The 21,227-nt window shown below is 39.8% G+C and overlaps 1 protein-coding gene across 3 annotated transcripts; it reads left to right on the top strand.

Moving 5' to 3' along the window:
* The first annotated feature begins 1,631 nt into the window (after window positions 1-1,631).
* On the top strand, window positions 1,632-16,485 carry abhd17ab (abhydrolase domain containing 17A, depalmitoylase b). Of its 3 annotated transcripts, XM_034710560.1 has the most exons (6): window positions 1,647-2,016; window positions 2,146-2,420; window positions 3,858-4,228; window positions 7,211-7,405; window positions 8,280-8,459; window positions 13,343-16,485. In XM_034710560.1, the coding sequence occupies exons 3-6, from the start codon at window positions 3,864-3,866 to the stop codon at window positions 13,566-13,568; spliced, it is 966 nt and encodes a 321-aa protein (XP_034566451.1). In that variant the 5' UTR covers window positions 1,647-2,016; window positions 2,146-2,420; window positions 3,858-3,863; the 3' UTR covers window positions 13,569-16,485. The 3 variants fall into 3 exon arrangements, with proteins under 3 accessions (XP_034566460.1, XP_034566451.1, XP_034566444.1); XM_034710569.1 differs by having other exon boundaries at window positions 1,632-2,420; window positions 3,831-4,228; XM_034710553.1 differs by having other exon boundaries at window positions 1,656-2,420.
* The last annotated feature ends 4,742 nt before the right edge of the window (window positions 16,486-21,227 follow it).

Genomic DNA, 21,227 nt, shown 5'->3' with positions numbered 1-21,227 from the left:
AAAAATATACTAAGAGGTATAATCTGAAGCATTCATGACTTTATTGCTACTTCAGATGATGTATTGTACATACTCTGTCATCACTGCTTTGTATTTGGATGTGATTTTTAAATATGAATACACATGTACACTTTTTTTTTTAAAACAACACCGAATGTTCTGCTTATATCCAAGCTATAAAAACAATTGCCAAATGAATCACCTCTGTTGACTGAATTAAACACCTATAAAACAATACAAAGTCACACAGATTCATCAACACCACCAAATTAAGAAAAAGCTGAACATAGAAGTAAATATCTGACAAACTGTCACTAAACAAGTCTTTGAAAGTGATTGAGTAATGTGTTTAATGAGTTGTAAACATTTTAAATATAACCGTAATTGATGTACACCTTTTCACTTCACCTTCTAAGACTCAATTTTACAGGTAAAGAAGTGTATAGGGCAAATTTACTGAGGTCAGTCAAAACAAAACGTGCTGACTAACAGTTATTTGTAAATTTGTATCACAGATGTTGCAAAACTTGTTGAAAAATTGCCATGTTTTACAGTTTTGCACACCTCTCATCAGTTACCCCAAATTAGCTGTAATATTGACATCCTTTCCAACAGATGCATAGGTCTTTTGACCCTAATGGTCTACTCGGTGAACAGTGGCTCATATCTCTTTAAGCCCTCTTACAACAAAATGTATGCCCAGTACCAGGGGCGCCACCAGGGATTTTGGGCCCCATCACCAAAGGCCACAAGAAGCCTGTGCAACTGCTGTAACCACATCTCCAGGATCCAATCGAGCCATTAACGCGACATTAAAACAGACTAAATCCCTCAGTGCTTCAACCTGCCCAGCATCCAAAACAGACTATAGGCTGTAGCTTATGTAGCTTAGCTATAGCTTTGTTTTTATAGGCTTTTGTAATTGTACAGATAGAGAGAGAGAAAAGAAATACCCACAGACCCCCTTCAATAATGCTAATTGACATGCTACGTTGCTCACCTTCTTGTTCATTGGGTTGGGGGGAGTTGTGGGGAGACAATGCACCTGCTGACATATCAGCTGCTGAGTCTGGTAGGGAGGGCGAGGAAACCCATTTAGTATAATTAGCTAAAACGTAGTTCATCCCCTTCAAGATGGTCAAGACCTCTCCGCTTTGCATCGGGGTCTTGTCTCACCCTGTCAGGATTCTTTTTCCCATAACAACCTGCTAACCATACATTATCCCTTACAAAAATATGTCCCTACTCACTTTTTTAGATAAAAAAAATGATCACAGGAAAATAACATTTTATTTCTTCAACCCCAAATGTATGCCTTAGTTGTGCCACCCTAGTCAAAAGATTCTGGACATACCCCTGGATGTTGAGTAAATTTGTGAGAAATCAATTATTTACATCTTATTCTCGAAACTGAATACATTTTTAGTCTCCAGATAAGCTTTGATTTGTCCTCCTGGTCACTCATACCAGGTAACTGTGATGATTCACGAGCACCAGTCACAGGGGGTACTTTTTCTGTATTTGTCTCTAAAAGTTCAAGAGAACAATAAAGTTCAAACATGTCTTCTCTTACTTACGCCGTCACGTCCACTGATAACAAGTTTCCCTTAATTGTCCAATGGAAACTCACTACGTCACTTCCTGTCAGCTGTCGCTTCCGGATGCGGTGAAACAGCAGAGAAGGAGGAAAACACCGTACGTACATGGATTAATTTAAATGTCAAGACAGCATCCGTAAAGTCAGTGGAGACACCTTCCCAGGACAGAATGGATTCAAGGAGACAAACACCCAGCGTCGAGGACTGAGCTTTCACCGCGTTTTAAGTCGGGAGTTCCTTGAATGTGCGCTTGTTTTTACTGAGCAGCCGTATTTATGTCTTCTAGCTAGCTTAAGCCAGGGTAGCATTAGCTGGGACACGCAGACAAATAGCTGCTCTCTCTTGTAAAACATGACTCCTTTGTCCCACTCTTCTTGATATATCGGTCACTTGTGCTGGAAGGAATCGCTCTTTGCAGGTATTATTAAAACTGGAGAGCTTTCACAGTTTGTTTTGGCCACTTTGAGGTCGTGCATACATTGCTTGTTCTGTACTGTCATCACAAGTAGTTAAACTGAAGAAACCTCTATATATTTTTTACCCTGAGGTAACCAGGGTGCATTGTATCTGAAGTCACCCGTCAGTCTTTCAACTAGTGGGCGGAATGGATGTGATCTGGACTGCTATCATGGCGCTGAAAACTCAGCAGACACTTTGTAAATAACGCTTCCTTGTCAGTCTGTGGGCTCCTATACTTCTCCTCCTCTTGCTGACAGAGCGCTTTACGCACAGTGTCTTGAAGTGGAGGAAGTCCTCCTCGTTTTATTTTTGTCTCTTTGTATTCATCTTCTCTTTGACGTCGATAAGATCATCGCTCAACAGGTAGGTCAACTTTTTTTTTATCATCAGTGTAGGAGACTGCATCCAATCATTATTTTCATAACTTTCTTGTCATGTTATTATTTCCTCCAAAATATTTTAAGAAATGCGTCACGAACCATTTTGGTTGACAACAGCCTCCAAGTATAGCCTTAGAGAAATAACATTGAGATCAGTGGTGGACAAAGTACACACCCTAATTACTTAAGTCAAAGTATACTCCAATATTACTCCAATAAAAGTAAATGTTGCTCTGTCAAATTATTACTAGAGTTAAAGTACTGAAGTACTTGCTTTTAAAAGTACTCCTAGTACTTTTTTAAAAATAATTTTCAAAAGCATTGTATTTTTACAATACATAAGTGCAGTCAAGAACACATAGAAGTCCATTTTGTTTCACGTTTATCTAGAAACCATTACTTGAAATCTCTAAAAACTATACCATGGAATAAAAACAGCAACCAAGTTACTCCAAGCACAGACAACTTAGTTTGAAATGTTCATCTGGAATGAAACAAATGTTACGTAGCTCAACACGCTTTCTCAGGTTGGACAGTGAATGTTTGTATGTTTGGGCAGAGTGGGAAACAGGGAGAACATTTCAAACGATACGTATCATTCTTAATTTCAAAAACCTCTAACACTGGCTGAAGATATGACCATGGGTGCTCAGGTGGAGAATTAAAGCCATCATTACCACCTCTAAATGTCTGATCTGAGTGAAATTTGCTCTGTGTTTGCTCCACATTCAACCGTGTACTTAAGTATAGTACTCAAGTAAATTTACTTTGATACTGTCAACCACTGATTGAGATTAACCTCTAGTTTGAAAGCTGGATCAGTTTATCGCTTAGTTGAAGATAAGAAGTAATCAGCCACTGTTGTGATCAGTGATTACTTGTTAAAGTCAGATTTCAAGATAAAGAAACTGAACATTCATTAGCTCCAATTGGCTCTTTATGTGGTAGTAATTAAGCTAAAGTTTTTCAGTCTTTTATCGAACTAAAAAGCAATGGCCAACGTAATTTTGGCCTTTCAAGAATCAAGACAGCTTTATTGCCAAGTGAGCTCACACACACAAGGAATTTGACGTGGTGATTGGAACACCGGTAACAGCACCAGCGAGATTTATTGTACACTAATTTCTTACAGTTATGTGTTTATGATCAATGATATGTCAAATAAATAAGGAAAGAATGTCAATTTTATTAACCTGAAGTAATGGTTAGATGTAGCTAAATTCAGCCTACTATCGCATGAGAAATGAAGGAATTCTTCACATTTATAGAGCTCAAAAGCTGTAAAATATTTCATCATCTTTGCAGCCACCCTCAGTACAATTCAATGTTAGAGGCATTCTGTCTAAGTATCTCATTGTGTTACCAATGGGATAATGTGTATTCATTAGCACAGTGATCCTCTTGTCATCCTCCTGCACAGTGAAGGATGAATGGCCTGTCTCTCAGCGAGCTCTGCTGCCTCTTCTGCTGCCCGCCTTGCCCCAGTCGCATCGCAGCCAAGCTTGCCTTCCTGCCCCCTGAGCCCACGTACACCTTTCTACCAGACCCAGACACAGGTCCCGCTGCACAAGGGGCAACTGGGACATCCAGCCTGAGGGCACGGAGTGGTGCATCGGTCTCTGGAAGTGGTGGCGCCGGGGCTGTGGAGGGAAGATGGAAGCTCCACCTGACAGAGCGAGCCGAGTTCCAGTACACACAGAGAGAGCTAGACACGACGGAGGTGTTCCTCACTCGGTCCAGCCGAGGGAACAGAGTCGGGTGCATGTACATTCGCTGTGTTCCCAATGCCAGGTAGGCGCTTCTTTTCTCTGAGTTACATTGTTACAAGTGTTCACGCGTTAGATCTTATTATGGAATGTTTGTCACTCTCCCTCAGGTGCACTTCCACTCAGGGACGCCACCAGGGTCTTTGGGACCCATTAAAAACATGACACTTGTTTATCACAAACGTTCTTAAAGCCAGGGTTGGTAGTCACAGAAAATTTGCATGAATTTGAATGTAGCATTTCATCAGGACTCCGTCTAACCCCTCCCCCTCTCCCCTCAGAGCTCCATCAAAACGATGCCCCCGCCCACATGCACGAGCGCCACTGATTCGCGACTATATGATAGTGACTGATTCAAAACCGGTCCTCAGCACATCGTTTGTGTTTTGCACTTCGTCCACTCATGTCTCACTCAGGGGAAAGAAAACACCAAAACATTATCATAGTGAAAGTTAAAAACACAAACAAACATGAAATGTACTTGCAGGAGGCGGGCAGAACAGCAGGACGGGATTTGATTGGTTTCATAATTTGGCTCCTGATGGCAGGGGCTGGTTGGTGTTTTCCCAGGTTTACTCCAGCTGTAGATGGCGGCTTTTTTTTTTCGCTCTTTTTTAAGAACACATTATGTATTGATTTGCCTTTGGGACATAAAGATCATTTGAACCAGTATAACAAAAAGTGTATCTAAATCTGACTACCAACCCCAGCTTTAAGTTTGTAGGGCCCTTTCAGTCATCAGCCCTTAAAGTCACGCTGACTCTTCTCCTCCTACATTCATCAGCGCCCCTACTTCCTCTCTATTTCCATTGAGGTGTACTTCCTTTACTTGTCTCCCCTTTGACCCAGCTGACTCAAAGATCTTCTCATCCTGTCTTTCCTTGCAGAACTGCAAAATATTTGAACTGTTTTGTCTTAATATAATTTTCAGGGCCTGTAAGCTGGTGGGAACTTGATTGTTGAGTTCTGCCTGCTCTTTCTATCTTATCTGATTTAAACAGATCATCAGAATTGAAAAAATGTCCCGCTCAGTAACAAGATATCAGTGTTCAGAGTCATACACCAAACATTTTCAAACATCTGGTTACTACTCCAGCAGTTTTGAGTCATTAGATTTGTTGGCCGTGATTGATAGATTTCTTAATGAGAAGTGATCACATATTAAACTTGGTAGAAAATATATTTTATGTCCTGTGATAAAAAAGTACTTATCTTCATTTTTACTCCAGTCCTGCTATGCTGCACTGCTGCTGATTAATTCAGCAAATCAATTAAAAAGACATGGACAGGCTTGTGTTACACTGTGTAACCTGTATTTATGCCTATCTTGTATTACAGAAGAATGAATCCAAGCTAGACATGATATGGCAGAGTCATTGTTGTGCCACGTTCTGAATGGAAATGCCAAGAGCCATGCCACGAGCTATATTGGTTCATAAACAAAACAAATGAGGGAGGATCTCCAAACAGTCAGTGTGCAGAGAAAGTATCACATTTCTCTTTGGAGCACAACATGCATTCATGAATAAAAGGTGAGGGCTAGAGTACCCAGCGTTTATAGAGGATACCCTGCTTCTCAGGTTGAACAAAATGCCTAGAAGTCTGAGTCATTTAACAAGAGTCAAAAGTGGTAAACTAATCCCTCCAACCCTCAGCACCTCTTGGACATAGACCTATTGTCACTGCGTCCAAAGAACAAGAATAAGTTAACAAAACAGCATCTTTCTTATGGTTTGATTCAAAGTCATCAGGCTGAACTCATAGATGGAGATATGTGATAAAATTATGTTTGTTTTTTGTTTCAAATGTACTGTTAAGTTCAGAAGAATTTAAACATCTTAAATATGATTTTTACTTTTGTGTTATTTAGTACCAGTGTTTTAGAGTCATAAAATTTCTTGTAAGTAGGGCTGGGAGATTAAAGCGTTTACGATAATTATCGTGATATTATTATTCTCGATTTAAATTTAACAACCATCCCCAACCACTGGAAAGGGAGGGGGGAGCTACTGTGTCTTAAACACTAGTTCCCACCTAGCGGCAACCTCCGGTCTAAAAACATGAGTCCAATGCTGAAGTGCTACAAACTGCAGTTCATCAAGGATTTGCTTGAGGCTGGCTCCGAAAGTACCGGAAACCACATACACACCAATTCTAAAAAGCCGATCTTTACAGCAGAAATAAACATGTTTACAGCCTGGTGCAAAAGACGAGTGTAGTCTGGATAGCTCTTTCTCGATTGGCAAACACTGTATGGGGGTGAGTTTTTTCTAACGCGGCAATCTCTAAGATATTGAGATTACAAGTCTTTCAATGAGAGGCACAGCTGACTTGATTGACGGGCGGGAACACTGTAGCTGTTGGCTAGGAGGCTCAAAGCCCGCCTCTTTACGTCACAATCGCTCGACAGCAGCAATATGGCTGCCACCGACGATTGGCCTCAAAACAGCGCTTCAGAAACAGATGGGTGACGTCACGGAAACTACGTCCATATTTTATACAGTCTATGGTTTCCACGCTACATTAAACAGAAGAAGAAGTCGGCTTGGAACAGCCAATCATTTCGCAAAGCTGAAACGAGTGACAGCGACACTGAAGAAAACGTGAAACCTAGCAGCTGAAAGCAGAGTGAAAACATGCTCGACAAGAAAGGCCACTAAACTTCATAAGTTAAGATTTTGCTTTTAAAATGATATGAAACAATGATTTGACATTAACAGAAAATTATCAATATTGGTTGAGATTAAAAAAAAGTGTCATTTTTCAATATAGGCCAGCCCTACTTGTGAGAAATATTTATGGAACAAAAAGTGGAGACAAAAAAAGTGTAATTGCTACACTATAAATAAAAGCACATGCAATTAAATCACTCATAAAGCAGTAAGAGACAGAACAGCTTTTGTAGAAGTCTAACACTGCTGAATCTGACTAAACCTCTAATTTTGGAACTGTCTCTGTATCTTTCAGCCCATCTTCTAACCTGTCTCTCATATGTGTACCCTTTCAGGTTTACAGTGCTCTTCTCCCACGGTAACGCTGTGGACCTGGGCCAGATGAGCAGTTTCTATATTGGCCTTGGCACTCGCATCAACTGCAACATCTTTTCCTATGACTATTCAGGCTACGGTGTCAGCACCGGCAAGCCTACTGAGAAGAACCTCTACGCAGACATAGATGCTGCTTGGCATGCTCTGCGCACACGGTATGCTTTGATATAATTGCCCCACATGTGTCCTTCAAGGGATGATTTATTATCTGCTGTCTCGGTCTGCTGTGACATGTAGCTTTTTCATTATGTTTAGATTAGGGGCAAATCAAACAATGTACATGCACTTGTGGATGAATGCAAATTTCCTTACATATTCTATAGGTTTTTCTGCTTTTGCCCGAGGAGAAGCAAAAAAAAAAAAGTGTCAAACTTACAGAAGACGGTGAAGTAGAGTTGAGGATGTGTAGGAGGTGGATCAAGGTGGTAGAGGTTGTTATCTGGGGAGAGCTGGGATGGAGAGAACAGAGCAGAGTGCAGACAGATGCTGTGGGAATAAAAAGAAAAAGAAGATGGATAGATGAATAGAGGAAAGGCTGGGGGGCAAGGTGCCTCTCAAGGACTTTGAGGTGTGATAAAGTGTCTCATTAGTGAAAACAGAGCTGTCTTAATGCAGCTGTAGCCCCAGGAAGACATAACGCTGCAGAGCGTTGACTTCAGGGGAACTTTACTGAGTTTACCTTCCGCTGTAGCTGTCACTTTCCATCATGTTTTTTATGCATCGTTATTAATAACCATTTGATATAAGAGCACGCCACAAGTTTAAATCTAACATCTCTTCCAAACTGCAGTAATGCTTTAAGGACTGTTTATGAGACATTGGTAGAAAATTATAAGTTTTGATAACTTTACCTCCTAAAATCAGCAGAACTATCAAAGATTTGAAACTGCTGCTTGTAAATACTCTCATAAAGTCAGTTACAAGCATCTAACACGTTCTGCTGAAGTTCATATCTGTCGTCTCTACACAAGTACATCCCCCACTCTCCTGCATTGTAATGATATTCTTTCTATCTTGTCTTTTAACCAGGTATGGCATTAGCCCAGAGAATATTATCCTGTATGGACAAAGCATCGGCACAGTTCCCACTGTGGACCTCGCCTCCCGGTATGAGTGTGCTGCTGTGGTCCTTCACTCACCTCTAACATCTGGCATGAGAGTGGCCTTTCCCGACACCAAGAAAACATATTGCTTCGACGCCTTCCCCAAGTAAGTCTCTGCTCAGTGTTGGTGTCTTCGTCTAAACTTTGTGTAACACATCTTTATAAACCTCACAAAGAAATCGTTATACAGTTTTATTTTATAGTACAAAATATCTAAATATTATTTTTGGCAGTACCGACCTAACGTTTGTCAAAGAAATACCCATACGATACCGAGGTCTTTTTTCTGTACCCTGCCTAATCATAAAATCCTTAAATATGATGTTCATTCAAACGTAATATTCATATTACAAAAAGCAAACAGGCTATTTTGCTGCCAGTTGGCATTTCCACATAATTACAGATCTGTCATCAGAAAAGTGTAATTGCTGCTTTCCCTCAAAAAGTTTTTCTTGTCCAAAATAATATCCACATTGAAAGATGAGCTCTTCTGAACAAACATGCTGAAACTCATATTTTTTTATGGTACAGCAATGATTTTTACCTTGTTAGTTTTCAGATATTCTGAGAGAAATGTCTCTTCATACAATAATAATATCTAGCTGACATTCTTGCCATCTATTCCAGCTGAATAGATGCAGGTCGGTAGTCAGCACAGAATACAGATGAATGCAATAAGAACAGAAGACACTCCTAGAAAGCAGCAAATAATGATACATGTTTCTTACAATGTATCTAACAGATTAAGCCACATGTGTATTCAGTGGAATTAAATTAAGCAACTGGAGGAGGTTTAGTGTCATTCCAGATCCTGTAAATACCATAGACTGTATAAATATTGGACGCAGTATCCGTGACGTCACCCATCTGTTTCTGAAGCGCTGTTTTGAACTACTGCAGAGCTAGTGTGAGGTAAAGAGGCGGGCTTTGAGCCTCCTCACCAACAGCTACAGTGTTACTGCCTGTCAATCAGGTCAGCTGTGCCTCTCATTGGAAGACTCCTAATCTTAAAATCTTCAAAATTTCTCTGTTATGAAAAGAATTCACCCAGTGTAGTCTGCTTTTTTTTTTAAATTGGTGTGTACGTGGTTTCCGGTACTTCCAGAGCCAGCCTTAAGCAGACACTCTAGGATTTGCAGTTTTTAACACTTCCACATTGGCTTCAATTCTCGCGGCCGAAGGTTGCCGCTTGGTAAATACATAGAACAAGATGGAATTAGATAGCCAGGCCCTGGTTCAAAGAGAGAGCAGTAATATATAATACAGCAATGCTAAAAATAGAGTTTGAACATGAGTACCTGGCTGTCACCAATTAATACACAAACACTGCCATAGGAAATTAAAATGGGTCAACTTTAGGTCACGATATGTTCAGTTTTGAAGGCTGTGTGCAATGTATGTGAGAAGAATAGATAGAACAGAAATGTATTGCCATTTGCAGAGGTACAGGATGCTATCTGTTCATTGTTATTTGTCAGTGTTGCTCCTAAAGTCTGGGTTATATGATATAAAAGGTAGAAGAGTAACAAAATAAATGAAATGGTTATCACAAAATACAAAAGTACACACTACATAAAAAAACGACTTAAACATGTTGCCCCTGTATTAAATGTATTTATTGAAGAATGAAAAATCTATTGTATCTGATGTCAAATCTTCTCACTTTTTCATCTGGCAGTGGCCTAAATTAGTGGGTTCATAGTTTTATTTTCCACTACAGGGATCAGCACGGTGATTGGTTATTCAGGATGTGTTTTTTTGTATGGGTACAGAGGTGTATCAATGAGGAGTGGTACGATCCTCTTAACATTAGACAGTGTTATGAAAGGTGTTGTTTTACCTCTGTGCTTGTGAGAGCTTCTTTTAATGCCTTATACTCAGTTTGAGCCTCCTACTCTGTTGAGATTTGGTAACCCACGCTTGTGTGTGATTGCTCTGTGGGTGTTCACTGTAGTGTTTTGTTACTGTGATTTTTATTTTGAAACCTTGGCCGAGGAACAATTCCCTTACGACACAAAGTAATACTTTCATTAGCGAGGCTCTCTCCCTTCTGTTCTTGTTATGTTGGTTCAGTTTTAGCTGCTGAATCTAAAGAGGGTCGATAGCAACTAATGCCAGCCTTAACGCAGAGTCTGGTCCCAGATGGTACAAGTGGGTGAGGAGCAGAGGCAGTGAGGAAACCAGGGAAAGCCTTGCTGTGTGGTGAGCTGAGAAAGCCTCCAGTGTTCGCCTGTTGTTCACATTCAGAGTGGGCAGCTGGCATCCCTCTTTCTCTATTTGTGTCCATATCTCTCTCTCCTGTTTTCTATGTGAAATATGCCACGGGATGAGTGAATGTTCCTGTAGGATCGTGCTGTTAACTTTAGTTGGTTCAGTAATTTTGCAAATGTAGAACTTTTAAGTTGAAGGGATTTTCCCTATAGGTTGGTTATAGCCAAGCGGCAACCTCAGGCCGCGAGAATTGAAGCCAATGTGGAAGTGTAAAAACTACAGTGCATCGAGGATCCGCTTGAGGCTGGCTGCAGAAGTACCCGAAACCACATACACACAAATTCAAAAAAGCTGATCTTTAAAGCAGAAATAAACATGTTTACAGCCTGGTACAAAAAAAACGAGTGTAATCTGGATAGCTTATTTCTCGATCAGCACACACTGTACGGGGATACGCTGACGATTAGCTTCAAAACAGCACTTCAGAAACGTCACAGATACTACGTCCATTATCTATACAGTCTATGGTTATAACTGAGTTAATTCTTCTCAATTTTAAATCTATACACAAATTCCAAGGATTGTGGTTTTGTACCTCAACTATGGATTGGCTACACTGATATAACTTTAACACTAGATGAGTTGGTCCTCTGCTGGCTGCCTCTTTTCTGTTTATTGACAATACTTCTCTGTAATCACTAGATTACACTTCACTGCTCCTATATCTGATTTGACACAGCCTGTAGCCCATCATGCACTGATCACATCCATCAAGTGACCCCTTTCATCCAATCACAGCCCTCCTCACTTGCATTAGATATACTGTACCTATAGGACTGCACAATATTGGGAAAACTGATGGTGCAATATTTTTCTTTTCACAACTTCAGACAGCTACAGACTCTGCATGCATATCAGTCAGTTTTCTGTGTTCATGTAAGAGGCTGCATTAAGTGATATCACACAGACTTCAATTGTGTAGGTAGGGCTGGGCGATAAATCGATAACGATAATTATCGTGATATAATTTTTCTCAATAAAAATATAACAAATGTTGGATAAAAATGTGATATATTTAAACCTGTAGTTACACCCCCAACCACTGGAAAGGGAGGGGGTGCTAATGTGTCTTAAACGCTAGTTGCCACCCAGCATTCTAGGTGTAGGTTAATCATGGAAAATGAGAAAGTGGTGACATCATCACGTGTTCCAGGTTTTATGACTGACTGCCCTGAATTTTGACTATATCGTTCAGCCCTAAACTATACTGCATCAAAAAAGGCTAAATCCAGCAGAAATAAATTGTGTTCATGGATGGCGTTGTTTGGTTGGCTTGTGTGGATAAAAGCAGGGATAGCCCACTACAGATCAATTATACATGTTCTGCTTATATGCCACATACACACATAATACCCACACCACTGTGGCACTGAACTCTAAACAACATTTTATCCCACATTTGGTACAGAAAAAAAAGAACCCTGGTAAGAGCTGAGTGATAGCCCTGTTTATTGTTAATCAGGCCTGAGTTAATGTAGTTATGTAGCTATGGCAACCTCCTTTTTTAGCCTGGGTTTGCCATTTGTTCAGAACACAACCTCCATTCTGTTAAATGAAAGGTTGTTTTGCAAATTTGTACAGCTAAATTCATGCTCATACAAATGTGAAGTAATGAAGGCTTAAATGTCTTAACAGTTCTCACTAATGTTTTTGTAATGAAGATTAATTTAGATCCCTGCATGGGCCAGATGGGGAGAATAATAACAGCAAAATTGCAGGAAGAAACAACTGTTGCATATTTAAAAGTAAAAACAAAACATCATTATCTGAATTGGTATTGGTTAAATTTTCATTCTTAACTTTGAATGGATATCAGTAGAGCTGGGCAATATTGAAAAGATGTAATCATGGATTTAGTTCTCTGATAAGCTTCTTGAGCCCCTCATTTTTGACTGTGTTAACACGAAGCAGGTCTTTTGGGTTAAGTGAGATTTTTGTGAAGCTTTAGTTTGTAGATTCTTATTTATTCTCAGGTTGAGGTTATCTGCATAATTTGATTTAAATTTACAACAAAGATATTCCTACAGTGCAGTGAATGCATCACGGTTATTAATGATGAACATTAAACGTGTCTGAAATGCAGCAGAAGTTGTCTCTGTGCTCTTCTTTTACCCACATCCTGAAAGTCTATTTAACTAGGTGTGTTAAGTTAATAGTTAATGCTGAGTTAACACAGTGTCAGACTAACGACTCTGCTTTGAACTGGTAGGGTTTGAGTTTTCTTCAGTGTCGCTCGTTTCTGCTGTGTTTTTACATTCTGCTCCGAATGTCTTTAAGCCCCGCCTACCTCTTATCCTGCGACATGATTGGCTGTTCAATGTCGTCTTCTTCTTCTGTCTAATGTTGGGTGGCAACTAGCGTTTAAGGCACATTAGCGCCCCCTCCACCCCACTTTTATCGAACATTTGTTATATTTATATTAAGGAAAATTATATCGAATTATCGCCCAGCCCTAGGTATCAGGCCTATTTTTCTCTGTTGATCCATCCCTTGGCCAGACAAAAATAAAGCATCAGAGGCCAGCATATCTCTGACTCTTTCTGAGCCCAGCACACTGACCCACCATGATATCACACTTTTTTATAGATTGATCCACAGAGTCAGTGCTTTATGAGTCTAGCCGTTCTCCAATTTCAATGTAATCTGTACAATCTATCTTCTTCTCTGTCCTCATTCCCTTTTTTTTTATTTCCTATCTCTTTTTTTTTTTCTTCTCAGTATCGAGAAAGTGTCCAAAATCACGTCCCCGGTGCTCATCATCCACGGGACGGAGGACGAGGTGATTGACTTCTCCCACGGACTGGCTCTGTTCGAGCGCTGCCCCAAGGCTGTGGAGCCTCTGTGGGTGGAGGGAGCGGGACACAACGACATTGAATTGTACAGCCAGTATCTGGAGCGTCTGCGCCGCTTTATAGGACAGGAGCTGGCAGCACAGCATGCCTGAACACTACCGCCAGGATCACCATCAACAAGTTTATCATTTGCATTTCTCTCTGCCCTTTTTAAAGCTTCGTCAAGATCGGAGGAGAGTCCATCAGGATGACAGATGAGGCTTCTTCATTTTATGGGGCACTTTAACCCGACAGTGGACCATGTATTCACACAAAATGGAGACAAGATGTGTGTTTATTTACATCCAAAGTGTGTGAGTGTGGAAAACTGCATCCAGACTCTAGTTTTCTTTAGCAGTCACTTTAACAAAACAGCTGCCATATGTCAAACACATGGCAGGAGATAAATTCCTTTTCTGTGCAATAATATGGACCACAGGAACAAGACTTGACATGATGATGAGGAGTTTTAAAAGAACAACAAGCTGTTGAGTAATCGCGTTGGTCAGTTGCATTGTGGTCCACATGGAGGATGTTGTCATTTTTCCAGCCTGTTCATAACGTGTGTGAACTTTCTTCTGATCTTAACCCAAGTTAAATGATGTTGAAGCATGGGAGGCACTTTAAAAAGACTCTCTGAAGTGCTTCTGACGGGTTGGAGAATGTTTGGATTCTAGTCCAAAAACAGCAGACTGTTTGCCACTGAGCTCTCTACATGATTTTATGAGTAACACCTTCAAACTAATGCAATCCAATCCCAAGTCCCCTGCATTAGCTGCTAACGCTTTATGTTTGAATAATGTAGTTATTATTATTATAAGCTTATTTTTGCATTGGACTGCATTATACTTAAAGCTATTTCTTATACCCTATCCCTTAATTACTCACAAACAAACATAGAGATACAATTTCTTTCTGTACTCAACATTTCGCTCAGGTAAGCCTTTATTCTTCGTTAGGGTCCGTGTGTCCCGAGTTTGTCTTTGATTTTATTTTTGTTTTATACCTACTCAGCTTAATCCCATCTGATCCTTTGAGCAAAGATTGAATATGTTCATTCAGCGCTTGTGTTTTTATTTCCTTCATTTTATCCAAGTGACTGATCCCAAAACGGAGGTACAGACCAAACTGGGTTTTGCTGCGGCTGCTCCAGCCTTTATTTTTTTCTTTCCTGTTCCACTTGAGTTTCCCTATAAAAACCTTCCAGTCCTCACTTCACCAAGTCTGTAATGAAGCAGGTCTGAAGCAAGTCCAAGAGCAACAAAAGAGAGAAAACTTCATTAAGTTGAATGTCTGAGAGTCTTTTACTCCTGTCTGCTTTGTTTTAGTCTCGCTCGAGTTGTTTATGTCTAATACCAGTGGGTCTCAGCTGTGAGCGAGGTTCCCGTTTCCCCCCTCGGTGTCTTGAACAGAGAAGCAGTACTATAATTAAACAGGCCTTTTCTCATTCAGCCTGTTTCTAATCCATGAATACTCTCTGATTGTCGTCTTCTTTGCTCTCCATCTTGAGGGGCAATTTGATCGACTCTAGTAGTGAATGGAAACTTCTCATTGGCACCGTGCGGTTTATGATTGTGAACAGAAAAACTCACAGATATTTGATGTTCAATGATTGTCAAGCAGCGCATTCTGATAATGTGGAAATCATCCTCACATTTCAACAGATAAGCACACGAGCAGACTTTTTAATCACAGTACAATGACGCTCTGATTCTTAGTTTGTTTTTACATTTTAAACAGAAATAGAGGAAACCAAGAAGCTCAGCATCACAAGTTATAACTCTATACAATGTTGATTTATTAATTGTAAAATATGGTGAGTATTCTGTGCTACAAGTTAAAATAAAACAGCAAACAGGCTTTTTTTAAGTCCTTTTTTTTCCTCACTGGTTTACAGTCCGTACAAGAACTGCCGATAACATCACTCTGTATATTTGTGTCCCACATAATAGTCGAGGATTTTGGCACAACTCTTTTGATAACACTATTGATTTTACTACACAGGATTATGTAAGAGTGGTACAGTACTTTTTCCAGCTGCTGGTGTGAATTTTAACATTTAAAACTGTCCTTTATTGCACTTTTATTGTGCTCATTAAAGGAGGAAAAGCCCCTCGCATGCAGTAAATAATCCTTTTCTAGTCGCATCTTTAAGAACAGTGTACAAAAACAGCTACAACTTCACACCGGCTGGCTGCCCTCTTCAAGTTGGGTTTACTCATGAGGGAACCCTTCCTCCTTCTTGCTTATTTTAGATCTATGAGGATAAAATCAAGTGTTTCAGCTTACTGAGTTGTTGCACGTTCAACCATTGACATTAATTATTGCACCTTTAAACTCTTAAGGAAATCTGAGAAGATGGTTGTCTTTTTTCTTTTAAGGGAAGTCAGGTTTTCTTGTGTATTTATCAACCAAAGTGTAACTATTCTGTCTTTTCTAGAGCTTCACCCAGTGTACCTGCTGTTTCTCTTGGTGTCATCATAACCAAAGCTACAAAATAATCATATTTGAGTTCACTTTTTATTTATCTATCTGATCTTTTCTGTTGTTCATTTGCATAAAGCTGAATTGTACTTTTTTTTTTTTTTTCAGATTCCTTTTAAATTCTGTTTTATCATATCATGTTTGGTTTTGAATGTGCAGCGGCAGAGTTTGAACAACATTGATAACCAAGTTATGTGTGTGTGTTTGTGTGTGTGTGTGTTTTCTTTTAAGCTGTTAGGACTGATCATCTTTGGAGGAGTACAACTAAGCAATACAGCAGAGAGTTGCCGTTGAGAAAAAAAAAGTGTGGGATGATGAAAGAATAGCAGAGGAGCTTCAAGCACACAAATGAAAAGCTGTTAATGTTGTGTCTTCTATTCAAATGTTTGAAGTTCTGCTGTAACACATCCGTGGGTCTCGTTTTGTCACCACACGTTGTTATCCACTTTTTATCATACTGACTCATTTCTAGTTTTTAAAGATTTTGTCTTCTTTTCCAAGATTTAAAGAGAATAGGAGGTTAATAAAACATAATCAGAAAACGGATCATTCGACTCTGTCTTTCTTTTAAGATGTAATGTGTGAAATATGAGCCTTTCTCTTCATAAATCTTTGTAGCATGTGTCGTATTCGTTCTCTGATTTCCTACTCATGGCGGTCCTGGCACTTGGTGAATAATGACCCGCCTGTTAGTGAAAGGCCTCACACGCCTGCACAAGACGTATCCAAGACAGGCCCGGGGGGATAATTGGCTGATGAGTAAATGAGTCTTTAATTGCCTGATGTGCGTTTTCCTCCCTCCTCTGTGGATTCGCAGTGTCTCGATGAGCTTATCTGTGCCAGAAAAAGGCTTGATGATGTGTTTTAATTAAACCAGTACAAGGACTCAGGTCCGACGCAGCCTCCCCTCCTCTGTCTGCCACCATGTCGAGTTGTGGGGAAACAGGGACAGATGGATGGTAAGCTGTGCCCCCACCACTCCTCCCCCCTGACACACACAAACATGCGCACACTTACACACTTGTGCCAGCTCTTTGTCAATGCCCCACATAAACAATCTGGAGTCCCACTCAAATGCTCTTACGGATTAGAAGCAGCTGCAGCACCACGTCCCCCCGTGTGAGGCAAAGTTACTGCAGCCTGACTTCTACACACACACACACACACTGATACTCCCATGGCCCTGCGCACAAGAAGCCTTTCATGTTGAAACGTATCAAAGGATTGTGCATGTGCCGGGGCTACAGAACAGGAGACTTAAAACAAGGCCTCTGAATCAAAGAGCTGCCTGTCAGTGTTCTTAACTGGAGGATCGCACTAAGGTGACATTTAGACTAAACTTTATATCTGTGAGACACAGAGGCACACCTACAGGCTTACTAGTTTCCATCTGATCCTGATATGTTTCACCACGTATTTAAAAAAAGCATCAATCGTAAAAAAAAAACCCTGATTTGTGTACATGTTGTCTCTTTTATCTGCAGGACTCATAAATCTCACATTTTTTACCTGACCTCGTGGTCTCACTGTGGCATAAGCCACTGATAACATTTAAAGACTGCTTGCTAATAAAAAGGGACATGAAAAGTAGGGGCGTGTCAAGACTTTTATGGCCTGGATGGCCCAACTGAGGTGTTGACTTATGCAGGGGTGTCATAAAGTACTGTATGTGTGCACTCACATACTAATGCATAGCATGTATTTATGATTTATATGTCCACCAAACACCCCTTTTTTAACTCCTTGTATCAAAGTATCAAAAAGATGTTATACTCCTGTTTATAGTTTTTTAACTTTCGTCAGTAACACAACAGAGTGGCAAGATATAAATCTTTATAGCTTAATTCTTCAAGGACTAAAACTGATGTTTTTCCAAAGTCCAATTTAAATCACTTAAGAAATACATCAAACTCCTGCACACTATGATGTTACGACCGTCTGCCTGATACATTGTCAGCACCCCTCTCATCAGTTCAGGACCAACATAGACCTGACCTGATGAGACATGGACTCCACTACTCCTCTGAAGGTGTGTTGTTGTATCTGGCACCGAGATTTCAGCAGCAGATCCTAGAAGTTCAGGAAGTTATGGATGGGATCGGATTTTGTTGTCCAACACATCCCCACAGATGCTGTATTGGATTAAGATCTGGGGAATATAGAGACCAAGTCAACACCTTGAACTGGTTGTCATGTTACTCAAAGCCACCTTCTTCCATTGCTCAGTGGACAGGGGTCAGCATGGACATCCTGAATGGTCTGCAGCTACACAGCCCCATACACAACGAACCGTGATTCACTGTGTGTTCTGACACCTTTCTGTCAGAACCAACATTTACTTCTTCAGCAGTTTGAGCACCAGCAGCTAAAAACCAGCCTTCACTCCTTAAAGACATCAGTGATCCTTGGCCGACCATGACCATGTCACTGGTTCACACGTTTCCCTCCTTTGGACCACTTTGCAGACCAGGAACCATCCACAAGAGCTGCAGTTTTGGAGACGGTCTGACCCACTTTTCTAGCATCCAAGTTCAGTCCCTGTCAAAGTTGCTCATATCCCCACACTCACCCATGTTCACTTGCTGTCTAACATATCCCACCCACTGACACTGGTGACACTTTATAGAGATAACCCATAATACTTCACCTGTCAGCAGTCACAATGTTGCGGCTGATCGGTGTATCTACATTTATTGTGCAGGATTGCTTTGAAGTTTTGATGGACTGATTTCTCTTCTTCCCACCTGTCTTATGTAAGAGATGTGTCAGATATTTTCTACAAATTAAAGTCTGAATATTTGGGGCCCACTCTACCAGCCGAGCTAAACTAGCACAACAGGGAGAATATTTCTTATCTAATAGCACGTCTTGCACACACAGAATAAGATTTATAGAATTCAAAGCATGTTCAAATGACCTACAGTTGTGACATTCTTCCATTTAGACAGCTGCATTGTAAACTATTAGACTCCATGTCTGATATGTGTTTTGGTTTAACTGTCAGCAAATGAAGGCCATTAACCTCCTTCACGAATACACTCCCTCCCGCTCCCTCTACTCAACCTCTGCTGGACTATTAACCATCCCATCGCCATGCCTCAGTACTATGGGTGCCCAAGCCTTCAGCTGCTCAGCACCCAGACTCTGGAACTCCCTCCACCAGACATAAGACAGTCAGACTCCATAACATAATTTAAATCCCAACTCAAAACTCACCTGTTCAAACTGGCATATTCACTCTAACTGGACTCTGTGCACTTCACTAGTTTTTATTTATTTATTTATTTATTTAGTTATTATTTCTTGTTTGTTTTAATGATGTTTTAATGATGCATATTTTTATTCTCTGTAAGGTGACCTTGGGTGACTTGAAAGGCGCCTCAAATAAAAATGTATTATTATTGTTAACTGCAATACACAGTTAGATTTTCATCTTATCCACACCTTTTTTTGTTTTGACCTGATACCAGTATAACAGCCTTTACAAATGCACTTACTGTATCAATGGTACATCATTAGCTGAGGCTGATAGATTTGAACTGAGTACATCTGAAGCAGAGGGACCTTTACAGAGACACACAGGCTGACAGTACAAAGCAAGATCTGAGGAAAAAGTGGTTCATTGAGCTAACATACAATTTTATACCAGTTTGCATAATCATTCAACTGTTCACCAGAGTTTTCATTAAGCCTGGGCACTGATGTGCGATTTCTTCCGCAATCAAAAGGAGTTGCATCATGGTAGCTCACTTACATTGGTTGTGACCATTGAGTGGAAGAATTTATTTTCTTCTTTATGTCAGAGCATGAATGTTTGAGGTTGACATGGTTTCTTTTACCCTCTGTTGTGCATGTAACAGTTAATTATCCTCTGTTTTCTCTGTCGTCCATGTTGAGTTTTTTCACGCCCCTTGACATTGTTTACTCTCTTTGTCAGAAAGCCTTTTGTATCAATCGCACAAACTTCTTACAGTAAACTTTTAGTAAATGTCACTGATTTGTTAGTTTACCTGTCCCTGAGGTCAGAGCTCATTTTGTTATTACCTGCCTGTGTGGCCGTGGGAAGACACCTTCTCACTCTGGTGAACTGCAAACTAGCATTTGCAGTAACACAGGAATGAAGCTCCGTCTTTGTCCTTCATGAAGAGCAACCACCTGTTGAAGTGTACTCAGTTTTATCATGTCTCCCAGACCTCACTGTCTTTCAACAAACTTTTTTTTTTGTTCATAGTATACACACATAGACTACACTACAGCTTTTAGAGAGACTTCCAATCCAAACATGCTGCCATGAAGCTGTCACACAAAACCTGGCCCCAAAGCTTTTATACCTCAGCCATCGTGTAACGAATAAAACTGGGATTGTAGAAACATAAACTCTAAATTTAGTAACTGTCAAGAGTGAGAAAGCTGGAGGAGCATAGCATGCAGCCTGAGGAGAGGCATCTGAACTCAAGGATATGACTTCCACCACATATCACTGTTATTCAGTGAGACTTAGTTACAGCAACTTGTATCATAGTTAAGCTGCTGCAGTATCAAGATGAGACTAATTCATTCTCTCTCTGGAGTCTGTTTTTGTTTGCACAGTAATATAGCATAGCTCAACACTTCAACAAAGTAGCAGGTAACACCTGTGTGGATTTTGAGTTGTGACACTGCAAACATTAAGAACATTTGTCAAAATTGCCGGAGGATCTGAGAGGAGCTGACAGAGATATTGAGACTTTTAAACGTAAACTAAAAACATTTTTATTCAGTCTGGCTTATATGTAGATATATATATATATATATATATATATATATATATATATCTCTACATATCTACATATCTACATATATGTATATACACGTATGGATATTTCTTTTACTACTTACCTTTTACTTTTATTTATTTTACTCATCTACTCAGTTTTTATTGATATTTTTAGCTTTAGTTTTATTTTCAACTTTTATCCTTACCCTTTTAAAAACTATTTTAAATATTTGTTTTCTTAATTTTGATGCTTTAACTTATTCTTATAACACATATTTTATTGTCGGTGTGCATTAGTCTCTATTTTATTCAATTTTATTCAATTTATATCTTTATTTTTATTAGTACTATTTTTATTATTATCATTATTATTATTTTCCCCTAATATGTCTTGCCATTGTTTCACTTCTGCTTCTTTCTTGTTTTTCAATCGCTGTAAAGCACTTTGGGTTGCATTTGATTTGTATGAAATGTGCTATATAAATAAAGCTTAATTGATTGATTGTTTGAAAATTTAGAGCTGCACAAGTTA

Source organism: Notolabrus celidotus, chromosome 2, assembly GCF_009762535.1.
Source record: "Notolabrus celidotus isolate fNotCel1 chromosome 2, fNotCel1.pri, whole genome shotgun sequence".
Taxonomy (NCBI): Eukaryota; Metazoa; Chordata; class Actinopteri; order Labriformes; family Labridae; genus Notolabrus; species Notolabrus celidotus.
This window is presented reverse-complemented; position numbering and strand designations above follow the sequence as displayed.

What these genes read in the sequence shown, in the direction of transcription:
- abhd17ab (XM_034710569.1), top strand. Translation starts at nt 3,864, where the DNA reads ATGAATGGCCTGTCTCTCAGCGAGCTCTGCTGCCTCTTCTGCTGCCCG. An exon ending in TGGCATGCTCTGCGCACACG is followed by an intron (nt 7,406 to 8,279) that starts GTATGCTTTGAT and finishes TCTTTTAACCAG; the next exon opens with GTATGGCATTAGCCCAGAGA. An exon ending in TGCTTCGACGCCTTCCCCAA is followed by an intron (nt 8,460 to 13,342) that starts GTAAGTCTCTGC and finishes TTTTCTTCTCAG; the next exon opens with TATCGAGAAAGTGTCCAAAA.